Source organism: Telmatherina bonti, assembly GCF_933228915.1.
Source record: "Telmatherina bonti genome assembly, chromosome: 2".
Classification (NCBI taxonomy): Eukaryota; Metazoa; Chordata; class Actinopteri; order Atheriniformes; family Telmatherinidae; genus Telmatherina; species Telmatherina bonti.
The window spans coordinates 23,936,184-23,952,320 of NC_136620.1; the positions used below are offsets into that span (position 1 = coordinate 23,936,184).

General features: G+C 38.0%; 1 protein-coding gene across 1 annotated transcript in view; it reads right to left on the minus strand.

Annotated features, from left to right (window-relative positions):
• kcnq1.2 (potassium voltage-gated channel, KQT-like subfamily, member 1.2) overlaps positions 1 to 16,137 on the minus strand; it is a gene marked incomplete at both ends in the record, with an annotated part of 177,485 nt that overhangs the window by 132,716 nt on the left and 28,632 nt on the right. Inside the window, 3 exons of the mRNA XM_079246599.1 lie at positions 12,556 to 12,624; positions 14,950 to 15,067; positions 15,309 to 15,362. Of these exons, the coding sequence (XP_079102725.1) occupies positions 12,556 to 12,624; positions 14,950 to 15,067; positions 15,309 to 15,362 (241 nt within the window). The remainder of the gene's footprint in view (positions 1 to 12,555; positions 12,625 to 14,949; positions 15,068 to 15,308; positions 15,363 to 16,137) is intronic.

The following is a 16,137-nucleotide window of genomic DNA, read 5'->3' on the forward strand; positions in this document are numbered from 1 at the left end:
CAAAGAAAAAAGTCATTTCTCCTTTTACTGTAATCTTCAACATTGCTCGTCTCTTTCTTCGTACTCTCAGATATTAAATAAGATACACTTTAAATGTCACATATACTGAGAAATGCAACTTCAGTGCTCCAGTGGTTGCCTTTTTCTAAGTAGCAAAGAGCATGTGAAATTCCAGAGTAGTCTGTGGTGAAGCAGCAAATGTGTGGGCTTGTGGTCGGTGTTGTGTACAAGAGGTACAAAGCATAAAGTTGGGTGCTGATGTTGCGATAGAGGAAGCTCTTAGGCAGCAGGATTAGAAGGGCACGGCTTTTTGCCATTGTGGTCAGTGTGATAAAGCAGCATTCTGAGGATGGGATTTCAATTTAAAGTAAGTATGTCCTTTCAGAGAAATCTAATTCAAATAACTTAAGCAAACATTACCAGGAAATTAAAGCTTCCGATTCTCAGAAAAGCCTGTTGATGTGCCAGCATTGTTGTGTTCAGAAACTGCTGCTAATAAGGATTTTTTTTTTAACTGATTTTATTCAGCAGCACTTTAAAAGCTCAGGTTTTCCTGATGTCTTCATTAAAAGAGAAATTTTAAGTAAGCTATTTAATTAAACAAAGCTTTTTAGGGTGGTGGATTAAAAAGTGCCGAAATGGCATTTTAGCAAGTTTGAGTCACACATGACTTGTTTTAGTCTCTGGGATCAACTTCAGCTCTATTTTGAGAGCTGCCTTATTATGTGCAAATCTTAGTAAAATTTTCACCCATGAAAATTTGAAATTTAGTGAAACAACTTTTTGTGCTAGAATAAAAAGAAGTTTGTTATAACATGAACAAAATATGTCCAGACCCTCTCATCTCATCCTTTTTTGGGTGTATTCCAGGTCTGCTGACCTGAAGGTAGTCTTATTTTAAACACACAAAGTGTGTGTTTGCGTGTGTGTGTGTGTGTGTGTGTGTGGGGGGGGGGGGGGGGGGGGGGGGGCTTCGGGGACATGTGAACCCAGTCAGATACATGCAATGTACGATAAATTCCCTCTCCTCTCCAGAAGGTTAACGCACTCGTCCACGGTATACCCCTGCCTCGGCGTGTAAGAGCACAGAGCCCCACGGAGGGGCTTCATCAATAGGCCTTCTATTCATGCTGAGGCCCAAGACACTGGGCTCTCTGACGGAGCTCCAGCACCTGGTGGTAGATGGACACAACATCAGAGACTGGGTGGTGGCAGCACTGGTTGTCAGACCCGCCACACCTGAGTAAACCCCCTCCAAACCACATCAAATGGCACAGCAAGACTATTTGAAAATCTGAGAGCACGAGAGCCCTGAAAAAGCTGAGAAAAAAAGTGTCTGCGTGGGAGGGGGAGGGGGGGGGGGGGGGGGTGGCAATGTGAAAAGCTAAAAGATTGGCTGTACAAACAGACCACTCAGGTGCTGCTGCAGATTACTGTTTTCATTAACAGGAGTGAAGAAGAAATGGAGCCCTGTACAGCAGAACGGGGAGGAGAAAGAGGAGAATCCAGAGCAAAACACATACAGAAGACGATCGAGTATTTATTCAGGTGCTTCTGATATTTCAGCGGAAAAGGAGGCACTTCTCTCATAGACAGGGGAGCATCTGCAGCAAGTCTGGGATTCCTCACGGTGCAGGTTAGATTGAGCCCCTACTGGATTCTGCTAAAGTCAAAGTAAGAGCTGCCAGGATTTGTGCAAAGACTTCTGAACAGTCTACAGGGAAACCTACTGTATATCCAAAGTCACAAACTAATCACGGTTGACATGTTCTGCACTTCAGAGGAATGAACTAATCTGTTCAACCGGTGGCGACACACAGGAATAGACAGGAAAAAACTTTTCCTCATTAGGAGCTCAATGACACCAGTCATTACTGCTGGGTGCTGCAGTCTTCTCAGAGAATTCCAGCTGACTTAAAAACATGCCATAAAAAAGGAAAACATCCATAAACTTTACCATCATGGCCCGAGTTTATGAGCTGCTGGCTGCATAAATTAAATCAGAAAAACATGAGGGATTTTTCTATCAAAAGTCTTGAGGTGTGATGCAGCTGGAATCGGTCACACATCTGTCACTTTTTTTACTTTAGTAACTTTTATTTAGTATTTTAAATCACCAATTCTGTGAATAAGAAACTATTCATATGTCATGATCGATGCTTATAAAACTTAAAAACATGAAAAATTATAATCACATTACACTTTTTTAAAAATTTATCTATAACACTGTGTAAAGAAACATTTATTAAAATAATATTTAAGAAGGGGGGTGGATGCAGCTGAGGGATGTGCCCAGACACAAGTAGTTGGAACGCTCATTATCATTTATTAACTGTCGAAAACAGCTCAGGATGCTCTTTAACTCTTATCTACATGGTGTCTGCTGTGTTTCCTGTGTCTCTCCTCATCACTGCGACATTACGAGCTAACAAACTATGGATAAAATACAATGCCTTGAGAATTTTTGCTATATGGCACAATTATGGTTACTTGCTTAGTACTATCTACACTGTTAGAAATTGCTGTAAATTAACCCCAAAATATCAACAGTATTATCCTGTTATTGTTAATTGCAGTTCATTGCTGTTAATTTAGGTTGATATAATTACTTAAATGAAAGATAACAGTATTCTACAATATTATTGCTCGGAGGGGAAAAAAGACAGGACTTTACAGTATTTTTTGCATTGCATCTTGGGAACTGAACACTGCATGGAGCCCACATGTGTTGAAGTTGGGATTTTTTTTATCCATCTTCATCTCGTGAACTGTAAGGTGAGTGCTTCTTTGTTTTGCCTTTGAATAACTTCTGAATTCAACACATTGTGCTGTTATGATTTGGTTGCCTATATGCCATCAGATCTTAAAATTAATAAAATATTTGTAATGTTGTATTATTAACTATACGTCAGCGAATCATTTATTAAAACGGGTTTCTTTATGTAAATTCTTGTCAAATTGAATAATGCACACAGGACTTGACTCAGATTAACGTGAAAGTTTTCCAGTCTGATTTGAGACTGACCTGACACAAACAGCAAACCTCGGAGTGATTCTAACGTCGGATCACCTGACTGCCATCTGAAGCGGTCAGTGCTTCCAGCTATGGTTAACTTGTAGCCTGCAGCTATGGAAAGTTTTATGCACGATATTCCGTCCCCCTCTGATCGGCAAAAGGTGGATGGTACTGGAATGGCAAGTAACTTCTTAAACACTTATTTCAGGGTGGAAGCAAACTGACAACGTGGTGGGACCGGAGCTGGAAATAAATCGGATCTTTCATTTTACAGGGTGAGTTGCATCCAGTGTTTGCTAACTTCTAAATTCTTCTTCTGCAAAGTGCAGTTTTACAACAACGTTGCAATTTAAATGCTGTTCCGTTGCTGTCACTTAAGCATGGGACTAACAAAATAATTAGCCTCCAGTAATTTTAAAACCTGCAACGTTTTGACGAAGGTTGCGCAACTACGTTTCGGAAAATTTCGTAATGTCTCGGTACCGCTCGTTACATGTGTGATATACAGTTGTGCTCATATGTATTCATCCCCTTTCATTAAAAAGCTTAATTTAAACAGTCACTCAAATAACTGGAGACTTAAAAAAGGAACAATAACTATAAATTTGCAAAAATATAATTTAGTAATATAAGACACTGTTTTTTCATTTAATTGAGTTGAAGAAAGAAAAAAAACAAACAAATGTGTCCTGGACAAATTAGAGCACTTTTCTGTTGAACAGTGGGACAAAATACCTGTCAACAGGTGCAGAAGTCTGACTGAGAGGAACAGAAAACACCTGACTGATTGTTCAACATTTATTATTAGTAATATTAGTTTATGAGTGATGTAATATGTAATAAATTATCTTATTTGTTTGCTTTTTTTTTTAAAAAAATTCTTTTGAACCAGAATTAGAAAATAATGTAATGATTTTCATAAATTTTGTATTTATTATTACTTTAGTAAAGTTCAGCTTATTTTACAGGCAGGTGGTTTTTTTTCCTTCTTTAATGAAAGGATATGAATAAATATGAACACAACTGTATATCCCTCTATTGACAGGATAAAATCTTTTCGGTAAGAGTGCTGTGGTTAGTTTGTTTCTTTAATTCTGGATCCTGTCAGTCCAAATTAGTGATAGGATATTAAGAAAGGTTCATTTATATTTACACTTTAGCTGTTGTGGGTTTGTGGGATAGTATTATTTTGCCAAACACAGAATAGGCTACTAATTGACTTTTGAGCAGGTGGACAGGTTTTTTTTCAGATAGTTTTTAGAAAGGTTCATTTTAACATAATGACAAATCTAAAAACAAAAATAGAAAAAATAAAACATATGATAAATATGTTCAAAAGGAGTGGAAAAAGCACAAGCTTATATAGAATCCCACCCCAGTGATGAAGTTATGCAATACAATTTCACAATACACAATATGCACCGTTAAATTAATGTCCTTCTAGACCAGTTCATGATAAATATATTAAAATGATATTTTTTGTTAAAAGAATAGCATTTATTTGTGACTGTATGAATGATTTTCTGTTTCCCTTGCATGCTTTTGCAATGTAGCAATGACATAACAAAACAATTTAAAGTCAATGCTGACACAGACATTGCTTTGTAGTTTCAGGTGAAACACCAGGAAGCTGTATTCGCCACTGGATGACCAGCCTTGAAGAGCACATTATCTGTGAGGGCATCCAGCCGACTTTTCTGACTGGACTTGCAGCTCTTTTTTCTACTTACTACGCCTTCAATCTCCAGTACCAAGATGAGGCTGCATGCACACTCGAATTCATTCAAAGGTGAGATGCCTAGATGCTTACATTCTTCAGCTACTATTAGTTGATGTGTAAAGAATACTAACTGCCCAAAACATTTGATGCCTGGAGTATGTTACAACAACTGTCCTGCCACTAATTAGGACAGTGAAAACTACCACTGTCCATGAATCCTTTCAGGTGTTCAGGTGACAATTCATAACTCCAGAAAGAAATGCTAAAATGTAACAGTACCTACACTTAACTTCATGTTATAAAGGGCAGTGTTCTTGATACAACAATAGAATTTGTTGTGTTTATATTTGTGAGTAAACCCTAAATAGTAAACACCAGTTCTGAACATACACATTTATTTTGCAGGCAGTTCATTGGGATCAACCCAGAGAGAGGGACCAAGGCCAGACGGGGCAAGTTTCCATCAAAGAAGACTGGAAAGATTACCCAGAAGAAGGTGACATCCATCAACCCTCGTGTCTCCAGTCTTCTGAAGAGGCTCATAGACTTTAAATGGGACTTCATATAAGACAGTCAGCCCGATCATACACTCACACACACATTTTGTTTTTGTAGTCACTAATTCTTGGTCACAGCATCATTGACTTAGTTGTTCAGTTGTTCACTCGGTCACTTTTTCAGTTATGCACAAACTCACTCAGTCACTTTTGTTTATGTACAGAGTTGTCAAAATATAGTACTGATCATTTATATTATTTTTATGACTGAAATAGAAGTGTATTTATCGGAATGAGCTTTGTGCTTTGTTATTTTCTACCCATTTTATAAGAATGTTTGCAATTTCATTCATTGAAATTATTTACTTAGTTTCTTAAATACTGATTAATACTGCACTTTTGTTGAATTACCCGAGCTTAAGTTGTTAAATTTTTAGTTTACCTCATTAACATGTCTCAGGGTTTTACTTTTTATTCATAAAAGACATTTAAAGTTATTCAAAAGTTTAATAAAGAGAAATGTTTTGAAAAGACAATGAAGTTGTATTGTTTGTCTAAAAATGTCAACAATTTAAAAAAGCAATAATTTAACATATCACAAGATTTACAAAAAAAAAAAATCATCGTTTTATGCTAGCAGTCCTTTACTCAGTAACTTATACAGTAGAATGCAAATTGTGTTTGTACAGTAAGTGTACAGTAAAATCTTGTAAATATACCTCTTCTGAAGAAATGTAAATTAGCAATAATTAACTGCAAAACTTTCAGTCAGTATTTTACTGTAAAGACATAAAATAACAGTTTTATGCTGTATTTACATAAACAGTAGTAAACTGTAAATTTCAACAACAGCAAGGCGCTGCTTTTTTGCAGTAACTTGCTGGCAACTGTGCTGCCAGTTCTTTACCGTTTTTTAACAGGACAATCTTTAACAGTGTAAGAGACAAATAAAATAAAATAAAATAAAATAAAATAAAATAAAATAAAATATAAAATAACATAACATAACATAACATAACATAACATAACATAACATAACATAACATAACATAACCTAAAATAAAATGAAATAAAATATCCATCTATCTTCTTAACTGCTTACTCCAATTCAGGGTCGCAGGGAAGCTGGAACCTATCCCAGCGATCACTGGGCAAGAGGCATGGTACACCCTGGACTGGTCGCCAGTCCATCACAAGGCCAGTACAGAGAGATAACAACCCTTCACACATAAACTCACTCCTAGAGACAATGTAGAGTAATCAACGAACCTAACATGCGTGTTTTCGGACAGGGCGAGGAAGCTGAAGTACCCGCAGACAACCCATGCATACATGTTAAGAACATGCAAATTCCACACAGAAAGGCCAGAGTGCTAATCACTACACCACCATGTAGCCCCAAAATAAAATAAGAAAATAAAATTTATTGATCTCTCAAATGAAAAGATTAAAATTTACAGAGTATGATCATTATAGGTTTTCTGTTTCCACACTTTTTAGGCCAGTTGTTGCTGCCAAAGTGAGTTTTGTGCCAAATTATGTTTGCAATTTGTTCACAGCAAAATTTATTATTAAAAAAATTCTGATCACTTTCTTCCTCTTCTTCTATATTGGTAATATATTTTAAATGTAAAGAAACAAAGTGCTGCTGCTGTAAAATGTGTTATACTTTGGTATCACATCTCAGCTCAGTGGAAATGTTGTATAAAGTTGCATCTTTTCTTTCATCTTTACTAGTTTCTTCTGTCATTTTCCTTTGACTTCATTATGTTTTTCAAGCAGGTCAATAAAAAGAGCAGAAGAAAAGATGACACAGCAGGCATTTTATTAATGTGTTCTACATGATGTGGATGAGGAAAGGGGACAAAAAAAACCTGGACCCAAAACGAGACTTTTCAGTGTGTTAAGGAGTTATGTGGTCTGGGCACCAGAATAACTCCTTTTGAGCTTTTCACATCCTTCACAAAAATACAATGGGAACAAAGTTTGAAAGGCAAAATATATAATTTATTTGTTGCTCTTTAGTGAATTATACCAATATTTACTGAAAATGACTCAAAATACTTCCACATCATCTGAAGTTTGTTATCAGTGGGTTTATGGATGTGCTTGTGTGGAAAAAAATATCCTCAAGCTAATATATCTTGACTTCCATTCACAGGGTCTTCATAATTTAATTTTGGTAATTGCGCTGCTTAATTAGTTTAAAATTTATATCTAACCCCATTGTTGCAAAGCAACAACCCATTAGGGAAAACATTATTCCATGACCAAACAATGTACTGGAAAGAAACAATTAAATTAGGAAACACTGATTGTTACTATATTTGTTCTGTGAGTATATAATTATTAACAGCACTGCATTTTAATCACTGGAACTCTTTTTTCTTTTTTTTTTTTTTTTTTTTTAAATAAAATAGTCATCTCTGAAAAAGAAAGTCCCAGAGCTGCTCTGTGATTCTTGCTGTGAAAACAGCAATTTCCTGCGTTAATTTGCTTTTCCCATTAGCTGCTTTTATATTTGCATTTGTGGTGGTACAGGTTGATGTGGGGGGGGTTAGCTGAACTGCTGCCAAAAGACAAGGCAGTGCTTTCCAGCTCTGAGCAGATTTCACACAGGCTAGTATACTACACGAACACCAAAAAAAAGAGCATAGTTTCATTTTATTGGCAGCATGAAGGTGACATGATGTACAGCCATGATTTGTGAACATTTTAAGCAGAAAAACAATAAAAATAATCCTCATTATTAGCGTTGGCTCTGATGGTCAGGAAATTGAAATCCCTCCAACTTCTGTCTTGTCTAAATTTCCCCTTTAAGAGAAAAGCGTGGAAAACAAAAACATGCTTGTCTAAACAGGATCATATTTTTCAGAACACACAATGCCAAATATACAGAACTACGGGTTATGAATCCACCTCTTGTTTGCCTGTCTATTTTTCTTACTGCAGCTGTGAATGCTACTCAGTCTGGCCTCCTTCATGGGTAGTTATTCATGCTGATTTTGGAAAGAGGCCTGAAACACCACACACCAGGATACTTACCAAACCAGCATGCTGTGATGGGTTCACTTCAGCCTAGAAGCGTTTGCACTCCTGGCACATTTTGCTAAAAGAACCAAAAGCGATGCTGTGATTTTTTAAAGCCATTGCAGCCAAACTGGGATATACACAGACCAACACTTGGAAATGTTGGTGACATTGTGCTTTTTTTCCTGTTCGGACCATTTCTGTTCGTGTCGTTATTTTTCTCTAATGAATCTCTACATTTTAGATTCACGGCAAGAGGCAATAAACTATTACCAGAAGTGAAGTAAACACTCTCATCCATAAAACAGTTGCAAGAAGGCCTTTGTTAAGGCAGGATTGTCAGTAAAAAGCACAACCAAAACACACTCTATAATTAATATGAAAATGCAATGGGTGTGATGTGTTATAAAAAGGCTGTCAGTTTGTGCAATGTTTAACATTTATTTCTGATTGTGTGAATAGCTAAATAAATAAAGCATGCACCAAAATTCAAAAGCTTATAAGTTATTTATGTTTTGCAGAATCTGAGTAAACAGAGGAGAGAAGGTGCAGAGTTGAAAGGGTCGGTCATCATTTTTTCTAAACAGATGAAAAATCTTTAAGGATTTTACTGAATAAACAGAGCAATATATATCAAAAAGTAGATCCAGAATAAGACGGAGGAATGACCGTCTAAAGTTTTGATCAAATGCCTAAATATTCTGCAGCAGCAGAAACCAGGAACCTCTAATCAACACATTATATTGTGTTGTAGCATTTTGTAGCAAAGCTGTAGCATTTATGATGTGTACGTGATTTGGGCCAGTTAAACCACTTCAAATACATCCAAGTAAGCAAAGGTGGCAAAGAGGTCAAAAACCACATCAGAAACCAGTGTGTAATACACTGAATGCCTCTGTACAGATCGCTGTTGCACAGAGCATATGGACTAGTGTCTGCCAGTTGTACTTTTGCAAAACTATCTTTTCTGTCTTCATTATGTACCAGGAACCCATAAAAAGTTAAGAAATGTGTGTATGAGTCCATTTACTCGCCACACTTTCTTTTTCTATCTGTTCAGAAAGCAGAAGCACTGGAGCAGCTTTTCTTGCTGGTGAGCGGAAGGATTTCTTTTTGAAGTTAACTTTGTCTGTGTGAAGATGTTTGTGTATTTTTGTCTCATGCATTTCCCAAAAGACTTTCATGACATCTGCTTTGTCAAGTTGATGCTTTAAGAACACCTTTGTCTTCCATTCTGTGTTTGAAATCCATCTTCATACCATCGGTATCAGAGTACAGTGTGTGACAGGCATACAGAGGCCACACAGACAACGAGTCAATTTGTTCCAAGCTCTGCACAAAGGATCCAAGTAGCTCAGCAGAGAGAGGCCCCCTCTTGAAGAGGACAGGCTGTGATGCATGTATGTCTGCCTGCAAACCCTCCTGTGGTGCTGCAGTGGGGTTTCATTGTTTATCTCCTGCTAGCTTTCAAAAGGGGAACTAATTAAGATCTGCCTGCAGGTGGCTCATGCTGGTTTTTACAGGTCCCAGAGGAGATATATTTTTTAAAAAAAGGTGGAGGAGGAGGCAAGACAAGCTCGCCACACCCAGCAGGAGTAAGGAGTAAATGCCTCAGGTCAAAGGATGACACACATTACTGATCTGGGGCAGTTACACTCAGTTACACTCATACTGAAGCTGAGAAACTTGGTAATAACAGAGGACTGAGAAAGACAAGAAAAACAAAAAAGTAGGCAAAGAGAGAGAGAGAGAGAGAAAAGATACAATCTCTGAAATCAGCTAAACAAGGGCTTTCTCTATTTAGGGCCAGAGAAGTATATTGGAAACGTTTACTCATTCTCCAAAAGGGTAGATGTCAATCTGCTACAGGGTGGATTCAGAATCAGCAGCTCTGCTGGGGTCTGTAGACAACTAAATGTCTGATATATACATCATCAAAGTGTATAACAGTATACACACTGCATCACAGCAGACCGCCGGTTCTCACACATTCTGATGCATCCACACAATCAGGGGAAATCAATGCTTGTCGGAACTGTACCAAAATCAAGCCTCATTTGCTCAGGGGTAGGTAAACAAATACTGTTTACAATAAAAAGAGGAAGAATTATGTTGACAGCTGGGTGCTTTTTACTGTGTATGTGTAAGTTTTGTTTTTGTTTATGTGAGATATTGTATTAAATAAACCAAATCATCAAAAGCTGGTTTTAAACAAACAAACTAGGCAATAATAAAGATTTATGTTCTCAAAGGGGGGGAAAGTGTGCTTGTGTGTATTTTGGGTTTAGAGAGGCAAAAAGACACGTTTGCGTGTGGACGCTGCCCTGCACCACTTCCTCTCCAGAAGCCCAGAGACATCGCAGCCAGCTGTTTTGATGCTTCTTTCACATGTAAACAAACACGAACATTTCAGGGGGTTAGTCTGCTTGAGCAAAGCCAAACAGTGGAATGTTCCAGCCAGCACAGTGACAAGAAGTCAAAATGATAGAGGTACCAAGAAATGTAAAAGAAGGATTGTTTGAACAAGCTTAAACCTGAACCAGGAAACACCTCGCTCTTGTCAAATATAAATAACAGCTGGGAGGTGTGAAGAAACCTTACAACATTTCTGACTATAAAACAACAGCAACATCCATGTGTGCAAGCAAGTCGCCTCAGGCAGAATGGGTGGATCTGGAAGCTGTCTGCAAAGACCCAGATAAGGGTGCCAAATGACAGTGCTGTCCTTAGTGGCGTGACACCAGGGGCAAAACAAACCAGCTGTTATGGGAGTGCCCAGCAAGGCCCAAATCTGAGCTTGGATGTTTTGGGTACAACAACCCTGCAAAGGATATAGACACCGCCTCTCTCTCTCTCTCTCTCTCTCTCTATCTCTCCCTCTCTCTCTCTCTCTCTCTCTCTCTCTCTCTCACACACACACTTTTTTTCAGATGGAGCAAAAGCTCTTTTTTAGAGTTAACTCCTGATAGAGTCTGGAAGTTGACTAGAGGTCCCAGTATCCTCAGTGCGAGAACATTTCTAACTGCTAGAAATACTCCAAAGCTATGTCTGGCTAGAGGGGAAAGAAAGAAGGGCATGATGCAGAAATTATGTTGCAGTGTTTTGTTGCCAGGATGGCAGGCAACACTAATTATTCATTTATGCTTTTTTTGTGTGCTGTTATAATGCCCTTATTTGAACATATCTATATAGCATGACCTTCCAAAAAGTAGGAAAAAAGTAGCAGAAACTTGCAAAAACTTTGCCTGCCACTGGAACATAAACTCGCTTGCCATATGTGCCATTGCCAGTTACATGGGATCAATTAAACGTAATCCAATCCATGCTTGGCAGTTGGGAAGGTAAAATCTGCACAACGTTGCATTTCCCTTTATATGTAAACTAATACACACTGATTTTGTTTTGTGCTACATAACACACGGTGTATCCTTTAGAATTATACCACTACTACTACTACTAATACTACTACTACTAATAAGTACATGGATTAGGTTAACTGGTTACTCTAAATTGTCCATAGGAGTGAGCGTAAGTGGTTGTTTGTCTCTGTGTGGCCCTGCAATGGACTGGTGAGCTGTCCAGGGTGTATCCTGACTTTCGCCCAAAGACTGCTGGGATAGGGTCCTGCTTCCCCGCGACCCTTCATCGGATTAAGCGCTTAGGATAACGTATGAATGATGAATAATCATAATAAAAATAAAAATAAAAATAAAAATAAAAATAAAAATAAAAATAAAAATAAAAATAAAAATAAAAATAAAAATAAAAAATAAAAATAAAAATAATAATAATAATAATAATAGCTGCTGGGAACATGACACTTGCTAACATGCATTTGTATTTTTCTAACTTCAGCCTATTTTGTCACAATATATAAGTAACTTGAGTATTACAAAAACAGATGAGTATGTGTATTTTTACCAAACTCTGAACATAATACCAGCAGAAGGCTCAATGACATCTGAGCAGTATTTCTGTACATGTGTAGTCCACGTGCCCAGAGAACAGCTACAGCTTTTGCAGACTTAAAACTTTTTCTTTTTCAAATTCTCAGTTGCAATTCAATATGAAGAGGAAAATGTAATAAACTGTAATCACATTTTCCAGGAGTAGAGGAATATATCAAATTATAAATGATACATAGGGGTATAGGTATTAAAAGTTATGGTCTGTGTGTCAAAAGGGACATTTTCCATGGCGTCCGTCTGAGATAAAGATCAGAGATCAGATCAAGGTGTAATGGTGAGATGGAGAGAGAGGAACAGAAGAATGAGGGAGGCCCAGTACAGTACCTTGTAGAATTCAACTGCTGTGTGGAGAAAGAGTCCTGAACCATTGCCACGCACGGGCAGGTCAAACGACTGCAAGAGAGAGAAGAGGCATCCTGCCGCTCATAACTTTTGTTTAACATTAAATCGGGTCTTGGTTTTTTTGTTTGTTTGTTTTTTTGTCATTGAGAAAAAAATTGCAATAGAATATTCTATTGCTCTTTATATAAATAAATGGATACTGTTTAAGAGTCTAATCTTGGATAGCAATGATTCTCTGTTAAACTGTACAGAAACACAGAGGAAGAAGAGTGCAGTCTGAACATGAAAAGTCAACATATCAGAGATGAAGTTAGGTGACAGAGGCAACTGTAGATTATGTGCTTAATAAGCAAGAATGCTGCATATACTTATAACAACATCCATGCACACATATCTACAAGAGGGAACCAACATTCACGCACATTCAAAATGGGTAAGAAAATATGGCAACTTGAAATATGGGTAAGATCTTTCTTCAATTAGATGTAGATATTGGAACAAACAGTGTAGCTAAAACAGCAAGTCTGGTTCAGACCAGCAGGAAAAGGAGCTCATCATGTAAAGTATGATACAAAATGGCCCATAAATGAACTGTAAGATTAGTCACAAAATCACATAAATTCAACCAACAGACAAAGAAAATGAACTTCTTTTACCAAATGTAATTAATGCCACTATTGTTTATGTCATGAAAAAGCTCATTAAACAGTAGTTACTGGAGGTAAAAAAAACAAAAAAACAAAAAAAAACACCTATTAAAGCTGCAGAAATCCACTGACTCTGGCTTACAAAGCAGGTGATGAAGAACCATCAAGCTTGTCGGACAATGACAATGCCAAAGCATTAGGAATTCTCTGACTCGGCAAATCTTCTATTAACACCTATAGATCTCCTTTACAATAAAACTTGTTTATGAAATTAAAAGTGTCTACAAAGTAAGTAAAAGTGCAATGCTGTATCTGTTGATGGCAAGTTAGAGGGAAAAAGAAGCAAACATGACACACGGAGGTTGTAATGTATCATTTAAGATTTTGCAGTACTCAGAAGCAGTGAGCACACAGCATGAATAGGAGCCAAGTACAAACCTCTAAATACACCATGAACTACTTCCTTGACTTAAATATCAGAGGGGAATCTGCTGAAATCCTAACGTGCTGTGTGCAAAGAAATAAATTCATGACATAAAACGTTGCAGCACATTCACATTTGAAGAAATGCTCATTTTAATGTGCACTTCATCAACTCAGAATGTTGATTTGCAAGTTGTATGCAAATGCAAAACATTGCATACAAGTGAACGTCAGCAACACATGTAAGTGATAAATGCAATACAAAGGGGTCAGCGCATGTCAAGGTGTCACAGTACCACATTCAAACTGCAACTCCAGAGCCTCCAGTGCACCTGAGCCATCACCTCAAGCATGGCGGGGTGTTGCAGCCCACTTTAACAGAGGTTTAGTATTAACTGAATAGATGTAGTAATCATGGCAAGGAGAAAACACACACACACACACACACTCAAACAGCTTATTACAAATAAAACACACACAAAGCACCACTCAAGTTTTTTAAACCTTTTGCACAGTCCCGTGGGACGTGGTATTATCAGTCAGCCCAGTGTGTAAAAACTCCCAATCTGGATACAAAGATGCCAAACAAGTTCCAGATGCAATAACGCTCAAGCAATAATGTGGACATGTCACCTGTGGAAAAACCTCCCTGCTCTGCTTCTTTGTGAACACTTGCAGCAACTATTGAGTGTTTTAAATGAGTGAGGACGTAATGTGGTGTCAGAAAAGGCGGTGGGAGTTAGCGGATGACTAAGAGAGGGTCAGGTGTTAGTCACTGTAGTAGTCATCATGCATTGCTTCAACAAGGGAAGAAAAGAAAATCTCATTATGTTGTTTCTCGCTTTAATGGAACTCATTTAAATGACCGGGTCAGTGAGAGGATAGATCATCAACACACTCAGAATTCACTCAGCAAACAACAACAGTGAATTCTCAGTTCAATGAGGGCATGTGGTGACAAGCCTTCTGTACCATAGCATGTACCATGTTCTACAACCTATTGAGAGGGAATTCTATGACATTTCTCTCAAGACTGAAGGGATAATCCCCTTTAGAACCCTCTGTACCTGATATAGCCATGGCCCTCGAGAGTCTCTTTAACCCTCAAGAGAGTTCAACAAAACAACTTCATTTAGAAAGCAGCTAGAGGGGCTTTCTGGTCTGACAAAAGGCCTTTGGGTACAATGACCAGTAGGGAAAATCAGGCTAATATGGATCAGAGAATGGAGGTCAGTGGAGGGTGATGGATGGGAAAGAGACAGGGGACTTCAGGGAAAAGCAGAAGGGAGGCTTTGCAGGGACTTACTGATTCTTGTCAGTAACCACAGGCAGGGGGATATCCTCACTCATGTCATCGAGCTCATCGGTTATGCTGCTGGCACGGGAAATATCAATGGATGTGCTTTTATTGTGATTCCTCTTTACTGTAAAGAAAGATAATTGATAATATCAGTCAAAAAAAAACAGCTCATAAACAGTTTATAAGGTTAAAGCCATTTTAAACAGAGAAAATATGTCTAAATGGGTTGATTTAAGATTTTAATTTAGCTTCTGTGGCAACTATTCTACATGAGAGAGAGTGAGAGAGAAAGGGCAACTTGTGAAATTCATGTTCAAAGAATGTTGTGTCAAAAGAGATGGAAATAAATAGAAATAGAAAGATACCTGGAGAAGCAGGGCAGCTCAGAGTGAAAGACGACCAAGAGTGGTGGGGAGGGCCTGAAGCCATGAAAACAAGAACATAGATGAGAAGAAAAAGAGCAGAATTGTTTGTTTTTTTTAAAAATTTGATCTCAACCACTTAGTATTCAACAACAAGTGGTAAAATTCCAAATTACCTTTTTAAATTGTGTCAAATCACACAAAATCATTGCAGCTGGCCGGTCATTTTGAATAATTTAAATGAGAAACAACATTAACAGAAGTAGAAACTGCAGTGCTCCACTTTGGGAGAGCAGCTGGCTGGCTGCTGTCACAGCTAAAAACAACAGCGAAGAACAACATGTGTAGCGGGGTCTTGACCTGCAGTCAGACTGTCAGCAAAGTTTGACATGTCTCTCCTCCAAACCACCAAGCCTCCATTGTCATAAAGAATAGCGGGGCAAATGTGTGTCCAAGAAGTGAATGACCATTTCGATTCAAGCAAAAGCCATTCAGACCCCTCTTGTATTCCATCATCCAGTGTGTTTGACTTTGTCAAATATTGAGGCAGAGGGAGCGACACAGAGACGGGTAGACGGGGAATGAAATTGGGAGTGAATGTGAGAGGAAAAGTAGGGAAAAACAAGTATTCTAGAGGTAATCAGAGCTGCTTTTAGTCCTGACATCAGCTCAGTGAGGGGGACAAACTTGTTTACTGGTGACAAATCAGAGTAAGAGTTTATGTGGAGTCTATCTGGCCCATCAGTGGAACTTTTTTTTTTTTTTTTTGCCCAGCAAGGGAAGAATAGTTAGAACTGAGAGATTCTTAGAGACAGGGGAGGTGGGTGGTGCC